Consider the following 12,948-nt stretch of genomic DNA (forward strand, 5'->3'; position numbering starts at 1 on the left):
AATGAAAACCCTCCAGTACACGACCATGGTCACTGTCTGTAACCTAATTTGCAGTCCTACGAAACCTCTGTGCAGCTTGTGTCGAACATGCATGAATATCAGTCAATGTGGCCACACTGAAGCGAGTGAAGCTACAATGGTTACAATAAGCAAAAAGGAGAAATGCACGATGATGAACTCTAGTGATTATAATTACATAAAGTCAATACTCAGATTAGTGCAGCTGTCATATAATATAACAATAACCATCTTCTACATTACACCTGCTGTCACATCTACTGTCTATAGCTGGCTTCGTTTGGTGTTATAATTGCAAGTGGTTCACCTTCTGACCTTTTGTGTGCGCAAAGTAAATCCTTCTGTTTTCCATCTTTTAAAGACGGCAGGAGGAAAAGAACCTGGCATTTACTTACCTGTTTACGTGTTTGTTCTTGTCAAAAGATGATCACAAGACGGCTGTTTTAGCAAGTTTCTGTAAGATGCAGCCGTCTTTCTGCTTCTTCTCCTTGGAAACTCCTTATTGCAATTAAGATAAAACACACAAACACTTTTGACTCAGCGTCCCCTCACTGATGTAATACCACTTTAATACCCCTGTCGGGTGTTTATTATCACCACAATCAACGCTTCGATCCTGAAGGACAAACCGTGCCTTGGAGATCCTACAGGTCCGAAACATTGATCTGTGTGGTGAAAATAAACACAAGTTGGGAGGATTACAATCGTGTGTGGACCGTATCCTTTAAACTCTGCATGCCCCCTGTCAAGCCCAGAATGGTCAAGATGGAGGGACATCAGTGCCTCCAGTGTTGCCAGCTGGCTGATAAGGGCTGGCCCTGCTTGATAAACCTGGCACACCATGGGAATTTTGGGTGATGATGATATTCATTGTTCTGCCATCTGCTGAGTCACTGCCTGACCTCACAGCTGAACGAAGGAATTTGACCCTGTATGTGTGTGTGTGTGTGTGTGTGTGTGTGTGTGTGTGTGTGTGTGTGTGTGTGTGAGTGAGTGAGTGTGTGTCAGTCATGTATTATTTGTGTGTCTGTGCTGTAATGCGTGCGTGCACAGTTCACATCCGAACCCAGTCCTCCATGGCGCTCACCACAAACACTCTGCTCCCATTGAATACACACACCTACTCAGTCTTACTTACCGTCTGCTGCCACATGTTGTATTGTTGTGTGTATTGTGTTTGTTGCAAAGTTGAAGGGCTGAGTTAAGCTCTAGAGGAGAAGAGCATTAAAAAGACATTAATTAGGTGGTGCGATGTATTCCCAGTCGTTGCAAAATCAAGAGTTATAGCACCGCACTAAGCCCTTATGGAGATGGAGCCTGTAGGCTTGATAAAATCATTATAACTTTGATAGATAATGGAAGTTGAAGGGTGATGCAGTGCCAGGAAATGAAGGTGGGAGGGTAAGGTTGTCAGATGATGCATTTTCTAGGCATTTACATGTTTTTGTGCGTGTCTGTGTGTGTGCGTGCACTGTACATGTGTACTTGTGCATATGTCTCTGTCTATCCAGAGTCATGTGCTCTGCAGCAGTCAGATTAGTGTGAGGGCGTGCTTGTTTGCAGACTTTGATTGTGACTCTGCACAACACCTCCCTTGCCTTTCTCGCTCCTCGCCCCGAGTGTCCTCAGAGAGTGTGGCTCACTCCTGCGGGACGCGTCTCATTAGTTCAGTAATTAAGATAAACGAGGTTTTAATTGCAGCTGTGATTTATGCTAATGATTGTGGGATTCAAGATGAGGATTTCCTCTCCCTCCTCCAATCAGAGGACGAATCTGGGATTTGATGTGTACAAGAGATAACATCACAGCAGCTTTCTGCTGCCAATGTTGCAGTTGTTATTGTTTGCTATGATGGTGGAGATTCACAGGGGCATTCACAGGTTCTGCTGCTAAATCCCCGGCCCACAGGGTATGCTGCATCCCTTATTGGACCTCTGACCTACTGGTCTCATTATTTATCAAGGCTCCAACCCACTGCTGATCAGATGTGTGTTTTCTGTATGCTTTTTGCTGCTGAGATTTTATGGACCCAAAGTGCTCCGACAGTAACGAATACTCCCACCATTGATAATGAAATTAAAGATTTTATTACATCATCCCCTTAGTGGTTGTTGCCCTTAGCAAGCATTGATAAACATACACTAGAAAGGTGACGTTTGTTTTAATGAACTAATGCTCATCATTGTAGAAGCTGCTGCTGCTATAATTGTGCAAAATGTGCATTTAATACTTAATGCTGTGGGACCACTGCATGTCTCAATTGTAATATATAGTATGATAATCAAAGACCAGCTTAAAAGTAGCATTAATCATGTGGTGTGTGTGTGTTTGCAAAACCACTTGAACAAATAAGGTAAAAAAAAACAATAGTTTCTTCAGTTCTAATCCACCAGTAGTAATGTTAGTTAGATTGGACTGTCAGACTGAAATTAAATCATGGGTTTGAGAGATTTTTGTGATTAATGAATTTGTAATTTCTTCAAGTCTTTATTTGAGAAAGCTGTGCAGAGTCCCTGACAAATCCTTATTGATCGGACAAAAGTTATGGAGGTTCTCTGGCAATGATCACTGTTCCCAAGCTCTCTCCTGGTACTACTAACGTTTGATACATGATCAATTCCAAGTGCACTTCCCCTGATCTGAAACTCTCACCTGAAAGGACTAAAAAGACATTTTCTTCTTCTCACTGCCATTACATTCTTTGAGTCAGTCTCATTTGGCCGCTGGCATTATTATAGCAAGTGCTGTTTTTTACTGTTGCTCTATGTGATCTAAATGTGCATTGAAGTTCTCTTTAAAAGACTAAAATTGTCCTAGGCTTGTACTGGTAATTGGCCTATTAGGAAATGCAGGGAGGACAGCAGAAGAATTAGCCAGGTGCTCAGGCATTTCTTTTGAGTACTAACCGTGTGTTCAGCAAATCAAATATCTGTTGCTCAGTCTTGTTTCCCTGGTTGCTGTGACTCCACTCACTGTCGGGAATATTAAATTACCTTCTCCCCTAACAGTGGAGCATGATCTCCATTTTGACCCCAGTTGCTACGTATTCAGAACAGAGTCTGAAATAAACTTAGTGGCTCACTTGAGGGTAAAAAAGAACTATTGTATGTATGTAGATAGTGAAACCTTTACTTCATCATTGTTTGGATGATGTCTCCCACACTATGGGACAGTCAAACAATCAACAGTTTGATACAGAACAGGCTTTGTTTCTCTTGATCTGACTGGCACAAAGGTTAGAGCAGGGGTGCAGTTGTTCACAGGGGTACATTTTTACAAAATGTAAAGACTAAATAGTTGTAGACCCTGAGGGGTTTTTCTGACAAAACCAATTTCAACAATGAGCCTTTGCAATGAGCTTTTATTCACATGTACAGTGTATTACACATTAGCTTTTGGCCAACAGTTTTAGCAACAAACAATCCCAAATTATTAGCTATTATCCACTCAAACCCATCTCTGGTGCCAACCAAGGCAGGAGCCCAGACAGCCTTGGTCAGTCTCACTGACACCAACAACCTGAGGGACTCCGAAGCCCAGACTGTTTCACTCTGGCACAATCTTCACACAATGCACACTTATGTGTGCACACGTACGTACGTACATACGTGGATGGATCACCCCCCCTAAAACACATGCACAGACACACACAGAGGGACAGAGGAAGAAGGAAATAATGGGGATCAAAACAAAGTACGATTCTTAAGTAATATGAAACTACCACATATTTGGCTCAATGGACAAAAATGGTACCTCTCTAAAAAGAGCTTGGCTGTCTGTGATTCCTATTACAGAGAGTTAGAAGCCAACAAGTCTTGTCCAAGAGTATTGCTGTCCGTTAGGATAAGAGTTAAGCCCTCATGCAAAGTTTGTGAAGCCTCTCCACTGTGCTGTATTGATAGTGTAGGAACAAGCAGAATAAAAGTCAGCCTAGCGCCTCACAGAATGAAAGGACATCCCCCAAGCCTTTCATATCAGCTTGTTGTTTATCTGTGTGTGCTTGTTTCTATCTCTTTTGTCACATGCAAGCACAACTAATCCCATCTTAAGCCCTTTTCCATCTCTACCCTTTTCTTTCCTTTTGGATGATTCCTCCTTTCTCATTGCATCGTCTCCGTGTTGGGAAACTGCAGCAAAGAAATTGTCACAATGCAAGCCAACTTGTAGTTGTCACATTGTCTTGCATGACCACATTGGATTTTGATTTGCACCAACTCAAGCAGAATAATTGTCTAAATTGATAAAAGATGATGACTGATTTTTCCTATTTACTATGAAATCCTACACTGTTTTGATGTTTGCCAGAGGCTGCAGAGTGAGACCACATATTGACACAGGCTAACAGTACAACCACAGGCATCCACTGACTTGGATGACCTTTGTCTGGAGCAGCATGTGAATACCCTGTCTGCCCCCGCCACAGGAGTGTCACAGATGACCCTGCCCAGGGTCTGAGGGAGCAGACTGGCCTCGTCTTCCAGCCTTCCTCTAGCATACAGGTCAGACAGATATGGCCACGTCATTTCCCGCCTGGACAGACTGATAAGTAGTAAAGGCGATTATTTCTCCTCGTCTGCCTTTCCACACATATCTCTATGCTTCAGTACTGCTACACTCCGATGCTCTGATTCCATACTACAGAAGTCATATCAGCAGGAATGCTGTAATATGGACAAGGCTAATACCTGTTATTCTACCTGGGGAGCTCTTATTGTGACTGCCGCATCACTGGGATTTCTCTGGGTTTTCAATTAGACGCTCTGAGGCTCTCCATTGCCCGTTGCTATGTAATCTCTTAGAGAAGGCAGATAGTCTGCGGGACACTGATCACAACACAATCCAAAGTGTAGTCGAGTCCAGTAGAGCCTAGCAATTGTGTTCACAATCAAGTCTAGACCTCACTAGGCTATGATATACAGTAGGTCTCATACCGTAGGTTTTCTCATCACATCTCCTCGTTCATTAAATTGAATTAAAAAAAAAAAAGGTTTCCCCTGTCAGCCCGTGTCCCATAGTTACATGCATTTTACAATTCATGTTAAGCAGAATTCAGATTAAATATTTTAAAATGACACAAAACCAGACATTAATGTATATGTCAAAAAGAATATGAGCAACAATGAGGAAAAAAGGAATAGATGAGATTACGTTTACTAAGGTTAAACCAAAACCCTCTGTTCTGCCTTTAATCTCATACATTGGTTGTTTTCCCCTCTTAGCAATATTATTTCCCAAACATATTTCAGCTTTATCTATTGGTGTTAGAGGTTTTCCTTTATTTTCATTTATCTACGGGATAAAGAGGATGCTGCTGGCTTTGAGAAATGTTATCCTATGCTATCTGCTCCTGAACAAGCACATTTCCAGATGTCAAACCCAATTTCCTCTGCTGCTGTCTCCCAGCCAGCTGTTGTTTTGTACTGAATGTGCAGAAGCAGGTTTTGTATCGTCTTGCAAACTGCAAAAAAATATCTGATAGGAGGGTAAATTTAAAGTACTGTGGTACTCTTGGCGACAGACAGAAATTCTCACTCGTATACTCAAAAATACATGCGCGCACACACACACACACACACAAGCACACAAAAATGAAGAGATAAGTACAATGCTCTGTTGAAAAGAGAAAATGTGACACCTTGAGCTGACAGATCAAAGCAAGCAATCAATAGCTCAGAGTTTGATTATTTTTCATGAGACCCGAAGATTGTGGATCAATACTTTTGTCTGTGACCAGGTTGAGAATTATTTGAGCTATTATTGTGGTATCTGGAACCAAAGTCAGCGGAATCTGTAGCACAACTTGTTCTAAGTAAACACGGTTTTAGGGTTGGACCTAAATATTCGACCACTCAGATATTCATTTGTTGGGTATGTACTCCGTTTTCAACCTTTGGGATTATGTCTTTTTCTCATTATTTTCTCTTTTTATTTTACATTTTGTAAGGACATTCTTGTGCTATGTTATGCTTATGTACTTTTTAATTTCACTCTTAAAATAAAATGAGGAAAAACGTGGAATCTCAGCTTGGATGCCTGACATCCCTCTCGCTCACAGCAGCGACTGTCAGCCTAGCTTAGTTTGCTAACATGTTTACAGTGTATTACTGTGTACAGCGCCTTGCTGTACTGCAGGGCATTGATGATTGTGTCAGCCAGTCAATCAATGGTGCCGCTGCTGAGCAGAAAATCTGCAGCAAAGATTTGTAGACTGGTGATGAACGTTTGATAGCTTGATAGCTGTTGTCAGCATACAAGAGTCCTTAAAAATTAATGCCTCTAATTAAATTGGAGGACACGTTTTGCAGTGCTATGCCGTCCATGTCAGTTGAGCACAGGGAACCCTCACTGGACACATGTTTCTTAAGGTCTTAAACATGGAAGGCTTAATAATGTGTGAAGATAGTTATCTGAACTTTATGTAAAGGCATGATTTATGCATATGTGCATATTTGGATGACTTCAGAGCGGATCCAAAGATAACTACCGTACATAAGGTCGGTTTGAAGCTTCGTATTATGGCTGAAATAAAAAGCTCGACTGATCAGAAATGTTCCGCACTGCAAGCCCCACCTGTACTTTAAAAAAGTACTACCCCTGGAGCAGAGTCTCACTGGGGGTTAAAATAATGTCTTTGGAACTAAATTGCTCCAAAGGTTCCTAGTACACGGGGAAACTTCTTGTGGTGGAAATGCGGCTTTTGCTTGTACTTAAAAAAGCAGAATTTTGTCATAAGGTGGAGAGGTAGCCATGAAAGTGACATTTCTCTCTTCCAAGATCAAGAGAAATGTAGCGGAGCTGATAAACAGGAACTCTTGAGATGCAGCAGGAGTAGCTACTAGTCAAAGGCATCAGACATCAGGACCCCCTCTCTGGCATTGGAAGTGCATCTAACCAGCTATGTCAACCATACAGAGTGTGATACCAGGGCAAAAAAAAGGAAGTTGCTTTTATCTACCATATATTGTCATTGAATATTTGTCCTTGAACCTATTTTGAAGAAAAACTTTTGATGAAACTAGTTCATTGAGTATTCATGAAATGCAGCTTGTCTGCCAATCGCAAGACACCCACAGGGCCATTATCAATCCGCATCACACAAACAAAGACACACACACACACATGTACTGGTAGCTGCACAGATGAGCATGTGCACAAGCAAGGCAGTGTATGTGAGAAGCTGTTCATTTAGATTTATAAGTGAGTGTAGTTTGAAGACAATAACTAAAACCTCATCATCAACATGATTTGCCTGTAGGCGTAATCCTTAAAAGTGACACTAATTTGTGTACATTTAGTACACAAAATCTTAGCCCCAAGACTCTGAGCACTGGCTGCATGCCATATCACATTACTAGAATGTTCCAGCGCCCCCATGGTGTTGTCACAAACTAGAGAAAACAGTTGTCACTGGCTTAGTCATGGCGATTACACTTGGAGAACTCCTGCTTTGGCTGTCCTCAAAAGCTCATTGCTCTGAGAAAGTCATTGTCATCCACCTGCCACACGTCCGATTGAACTCATCAGATCAAATGCCTTATTTCTTCTGTTCTCTCGGGTAACCCCCACATAATAACTGCACATGTATGTTTTTGGCTTGTGCATGTTAATACACTTGGTTTCTCTGCCACGTCTAGCCTGTCTATTTTTCCTTCTCTGTCTCTGTACTCGCTCTTTTGCTCTTTGTAAGTGGAGGGGAGAATTTCAATGAGGAATTTGTTCTCAGTAAATGAGCCTTCACTTCATTGTTCATGGCACAAGAATTTAAATGTGTTTGTCAATAGATAATATGAAATCCTCACCCATGTTTTCCTTTATGCTTTGGTAATGCTGAGATTATTCAAAGTGGGAAATTATTCGAATTACTTTTATCTTGTAATTGTAGCACTTGCTATTGAAGCTATTCCACACATACTGCACCATAAGGAAGGTAATGGCTGCTTGTGTGAGTTTGTGTGTGCGTGCATGCTTGTGGACATTTATGTAGGTGCGCATGTGCGTGTGCATTTGAGTGTGTACTCCACACTAGACAAAACCATGGCATGGTTTCTCATTTTCCAGTCCAGTACTGCTGGTAATGTGAGATCATGGTTAATCCCCTGGAGTCTCACATCATAGAAACAAACTCTGCCATTTAGCACCATATGCACTCCCCCACACATACATACATACATACACTCTGTCTACGTAACAATTCAGAACAGAAAAATGTATGCATTAACACACATATGAAACACATAAACACTACCACTAAAAATGAATATCAAATGTGAATAGGAAGTGTGTAGCGGGTGCATATCTGTGCACAGCAAGTTCCACCCCCTGGGGGTCTAATCAGATTGCCCTGGCAGATCACTGGAGAACACTTTCTATCAGCCATTAGAATATGATTATATGTTCCTCTCAGTGGGACCTGTGAGTCACTCTGTGTAACTTCAGTCTGTCTGTATGGTCAAGCTGGACACACAGCAGCGCTGAGGTGGAAGGCCGTTCTGTGGAACCTGACGCAGTGAGTCAAAGCAGGTCTTTTGCAGTCTTTTGCAGGTGTGCGTCTGTGTATAGACTCACCATTTGTTGCTTGACGAAATGAGTGCCCAGTCGTCCGGCTAAGGAGCGGCTGTTGGAGTTGATTGGCATGCTAGTCAGGCCACTGAAGCTGATAAACCAATTTAGAGGCATGATGCTCACACTGAGTGGGTCTATGTCCCTGATGTACGTTACCCCCCACCACTACTAATCGTTATCAACATCAACCCCATTCCTGCCCCTCCCATCCAGACGAAATATTGCAATGAATGTTTTTTTTATTATTTTCATTGGTGCATGATTCCCCAAGTTCAGTCTTACAATGACAAACTGATACTCCTATTAAGTCCTTGGTCCAAGCAGTTACTGTAGGATTATTACATGAATTACTTGCAGTATTCTTTTTGCATGGGAACATTCAATCTCATTGATCCTCTGTTTCATTATCTTCCTGGTTCTGCTTGTATTAATTTTCTGTTACCTCAATTGTCAGACTGCCCCTCTACTAAAAATGTGAGTATCTGTGGTTTCAGCAAATGGCCAAAACGACATACGTTCACGTAAAGTATGCTGTAAATCTAAATTCTTGTCTACGTTGTGTATATTAAGTTAGGTGTAGGTTACTTTCTTGATTTTAAGTAATTCAGAAGTCCCACTATATTCCTGTTTATACTTTTCTGCAGTCCCACAATTAAAGAGATTATGCAAAGTGGATATAGTCAGCAGTAATTTTTGTCCTTTCTTCCTCCCTTTTGCCACCTTTGGCCTCAATCCAGGCTAATTACCCAAGGGCTCTGCTCTCTGCTGGCCTGCCTCCTCTCCTCTACACCCTCTCTGTGCGATTTGTTCTGTAGCTTCCCTCCTCTCCATTCCAGGCTAGATACAGGGCAATAATAGAGCAGAGAGTAGAGAGTGGGGAACACAGACATGGGTTAATCTGTTGACCCCAGCCGTTGTGAACTGTAGACTTACCATCTGACCATGTTTCTCTAGAGTCTAGACCTCAGCTATTACTATAAACTATCTGAAAGAGAGTGACTCTTAATCCCTCATAGTGCAGTTCAAGCTCAAAGTAATGTGAAAACACACATGTGAATTCAGACAATTACAACATTGTTATGCACTAATAAGTAACTACATGCAGGAAAGAAAACTCTTCACATCCATCCATCCATTGTCTATACTGCTTATCCTTAAGGGTTGAGAGACAGAGGGAGAGAGAGAGAGGGAGAAAGGCCGGTATAACCCGGACTGGTTGCCTTTTCAATCGCAGGGCTGGCACATCCACAGCCATTCATGCTCACACTCACACCTATGTGCAATTAAACTAACCTGCATGTCTTTGGACTGTGGGAGGAAGCCAGAGTACCTGGAGAGAACGGATCTGCAGCCAGAGATTAAAACACTATAATCACAATTTTACAAAGAGAAAAACAGTCGAGGAAACCACGCAAAACTAATGAGCAAGTAATCTCAAAAACTAATTCTGACTTGCATATCTCCAAAGGTGCATGCACTTTATGTTTGCTGAAAAGGTGCTGTTGTTGTTGCCCGACTATTAAAGACAGAAACAGTTTTTTTCAGTAAGACAATGCAGATTGGTCAATTCTGTGAAAGCAGAGCCAGCGATTGAGATAAAAGAGAGGTTTCAGGAAGATGCTAGCTTTGCACAGGAAGATCGCTGTTCTGAATTTATTTCATTTCAGTCTAGGAAGTTCCCAGACTTCCTAGTTATGCTTTAACTGACATGAGTGAACCAAGGCCAAAATGGGGTGGTGTCATTTTTTCCCCCCAATTCTAAAATGATTGACATTCCCTTTTAAACCTAAATAAAGATATTAGTGTTATGATGATATTGATTGTGTTTCAGGTTGGCGACACTAAATAGCACTAGGCAAACAAAGCGTCATGGTCAATCTGACATCAGTGTTAAAAGAAAAACCCCAATAGCCACAAAGGGGAATTAAAAAACAGCTTTGTGTCAAACAGGACTAATACCATTAGAGTGCTGTTCTCCTAGTGTGGGGAAAAACATAAAAAGCATACAGTATCTGAGTGCAGTGTCTGTTTTTGGTGAGATGTTTTTATGATATTTTAGCAATTTTATTTAGGCATTTTATTCTCTATGTATATTACAGGAAAGTGTGAGCATGTTTGCTGTTTTTCATCGACAGATTGTCATGTTAATCATACAGTGTGTGGCAGCACAGATGAGTTGCCGTCAGCAGATGAGAGCAGTCTGTATTAACAAGGTGTAAGTGAATTAGTTCCAGGTGGACTTGTCTGAGCTCTGTCTGCCTCATTGTTTGCCTTCCATTGAGCAGATTGCTCTGATAACATTCACATGTATGACCTGCCACTATCTAAAGATTGCATAGGGGCTTCCTCGGGTCTTACACAACACATGGTAGGCACAAAGAATCACAATGAAGTTGTGGAGGCATTCAGCGTTTCTGAATGAGAGATAATTCATCTGACATGACCGAGGGAATGTGTTGAGTGGGTGGATAATCGGGGGGGTGGGGGTTATTTTCATGATTGGATGTATTTTCGTTTGTTGTCTCCGTCTGCTGGGTGTAATTAGCAAGCAACAGCCACAACCACAAGATGCCTGAGAGAGAGTGAGACCGAGTGTCAAAGAAAAGTGTTAGAGGTGAGAAAGTTAACGAGGAGGACGCTAATTTAAAAAGGAAGAAGAGGGAATAAGGAAATATGAGACGAGTACTCAAGTGGGTCTCAGCCTAATATTTTAACTTGTTTAATTGAAGTGGATAGAGAACATGAGGCACACTTGAACTTCTTAATGAGCACAGTGCAGCGTTCATAATTTGAAATGCCCCTCTTTGAAGGAGTGCATAGACTATAACAATGTTAATGCAATTCATTAGCCCATGTGAAGTGTGAAGTTCAGGAGAAATGTGCAGTGTGCTAACATAGTAGTCAGTCAGTCTCGTATGCAATCTTATTGTCTTGATCTTTATTGTCTTGATTATTATTAATAAGTGTCTTTTGTGGGTGTTTGGGTGGAGCTGTTTTCTCAGCAGAAGCTCAGCTTATTTTAAGCAGTCAAATAAGTATATTGTATGTCTTATATTGAGGGTGACCGTGAAATTAATTGGAATTAAGTCATCCTATCGGGTTTCACATACACACACCTTTGCACACATCCTCATATGCTGATAGAGCTAGGCAGGCTTTTCCTAACATCCATGGTGTGGATGGCACTGATGTTGCAAAGCACGCTTGGACAGTTGTCACATTTCATTAAATCTGGTTAATCAGGTCAGTCTTCTGTCTATTCTATCTATCTGTTGTATTTCATAATTTAAAGATGAATTCTTCTTTCTTAATGAAAGAATTCTTAATGAATTACAAGATTTGATTCATATCTGATGTGATTAAATGTCTTGTCAAAGATACTCTGTGGGCGTTTGCTTTTCTTGCTAAACATTTCACAGCTAAGTCTTATACATATTTTACATCTTACATTGTGTGCATGCATGATTACTTGCCGGCAGTCATCGTCTTCTTCCCTACACTTATTGGCACATTGGTGTGGTTCTTTGCACTTTACCACAACTGTAAATCAGAAGAAAAGCGACCATCAGCAGAAATGTCTGCCGATGATGCGCACACACTTTGCAAACAAAATGAGAATCCATTCATAAAAACATTGCCCCATAGCACTACTAGTAGTCAGAACTCCACAAGTTGACAGTAACCCAGGCGCACATCCAGTAAAGAAGTGAAAAGGATGGCGAACCTGACAAGGAATTGGAAGCAGCAGAGGGAGTGCGTGCGGACAGTGACAGATGACACGCAGGTATGCAGGGGTGGCAGGTTGTGGACAGGTTCGAGGTGGTGGGTCAGCCTGAAGCAGGTAGAGAGACAAAAGCCGTATGCATATTGCATGAACTGGAGACATGCACAGTGCTCAAGCACCACCCTCCCCTCCCGAGGCTCCTCGCTGCATCCCAGGTGTTATGTTGAATTATCCACAATGCCAGTTACGTTTTTCCCTCTGAGTTTCTTATCTCGGTCTCTTTTTCTCTTTCTTTCTCTCTCTCTCTCACTATCCATCCATCCATCTAGGGAACACCAACAGCGTTTTTGCCCTGGACTACATCAGTGGGTCCCTGACAGTGAATGGCCAGCTGGACAGAGAAAACCCACTCTACTCAGCAGGATTCACTCTCACTGTCAAGGTGAGCTGCTGAATGGAAAGCAGAGGGGGGGGGGGAATGTCGCAGTCTAGTGGAGAGATCATAGTCATTTTGCTGTTGGAACAAGAGCTTGTGTATTAAATCAGTGCATCATCTGAGCTTGATATAGCCTCAACCTTCTAAATGCAGTGCTTCACCCTGGCTTGGACTATACATAGTGTCATAGGACAGCAATAGGAAAGAT

General features: G+C 41.8%; 1 protein-coding gene across 1 annotated transcript in view; it reads left to right on the forward strand.

Annotated features, from left to right (window-relative positions):
- cdh23 (cadherin-related 23) overlaps window positions 1-12,948 on the forward strand; it is a 146,009-nt gene that overhangs the window by 61,336 nt on the left and 71,725 nt on the right. Inside the window, exon 9 of the mRNA XM_070840982.1 lies at window positions 12,634-12,746. Within this exon, the coding sequence (XP_070697083.1) occupies window positions 12,634-12,746 (113 nt within the window). The remainder of the gene's footprint in view (window positions 1-12,633; window positions 12,747-12,948) is intronic.

Source organism: Pempheris klunzingeri, chromosome 12 (genome assembly GCF_042242105.1).
Source record: "Pempheris klunzingeri isolate RE-2024b chromosome 12, fPemKlu1.hap1, whole genome shotgun sequence".
Taxonomy (NCBI): domain Eukaryota; kingdom Metazoa; phylum Chordata; class Actinopteri; order Acropomatiformes; family Pempheridae; genus Pempheris; species Pempheris klunzingeri.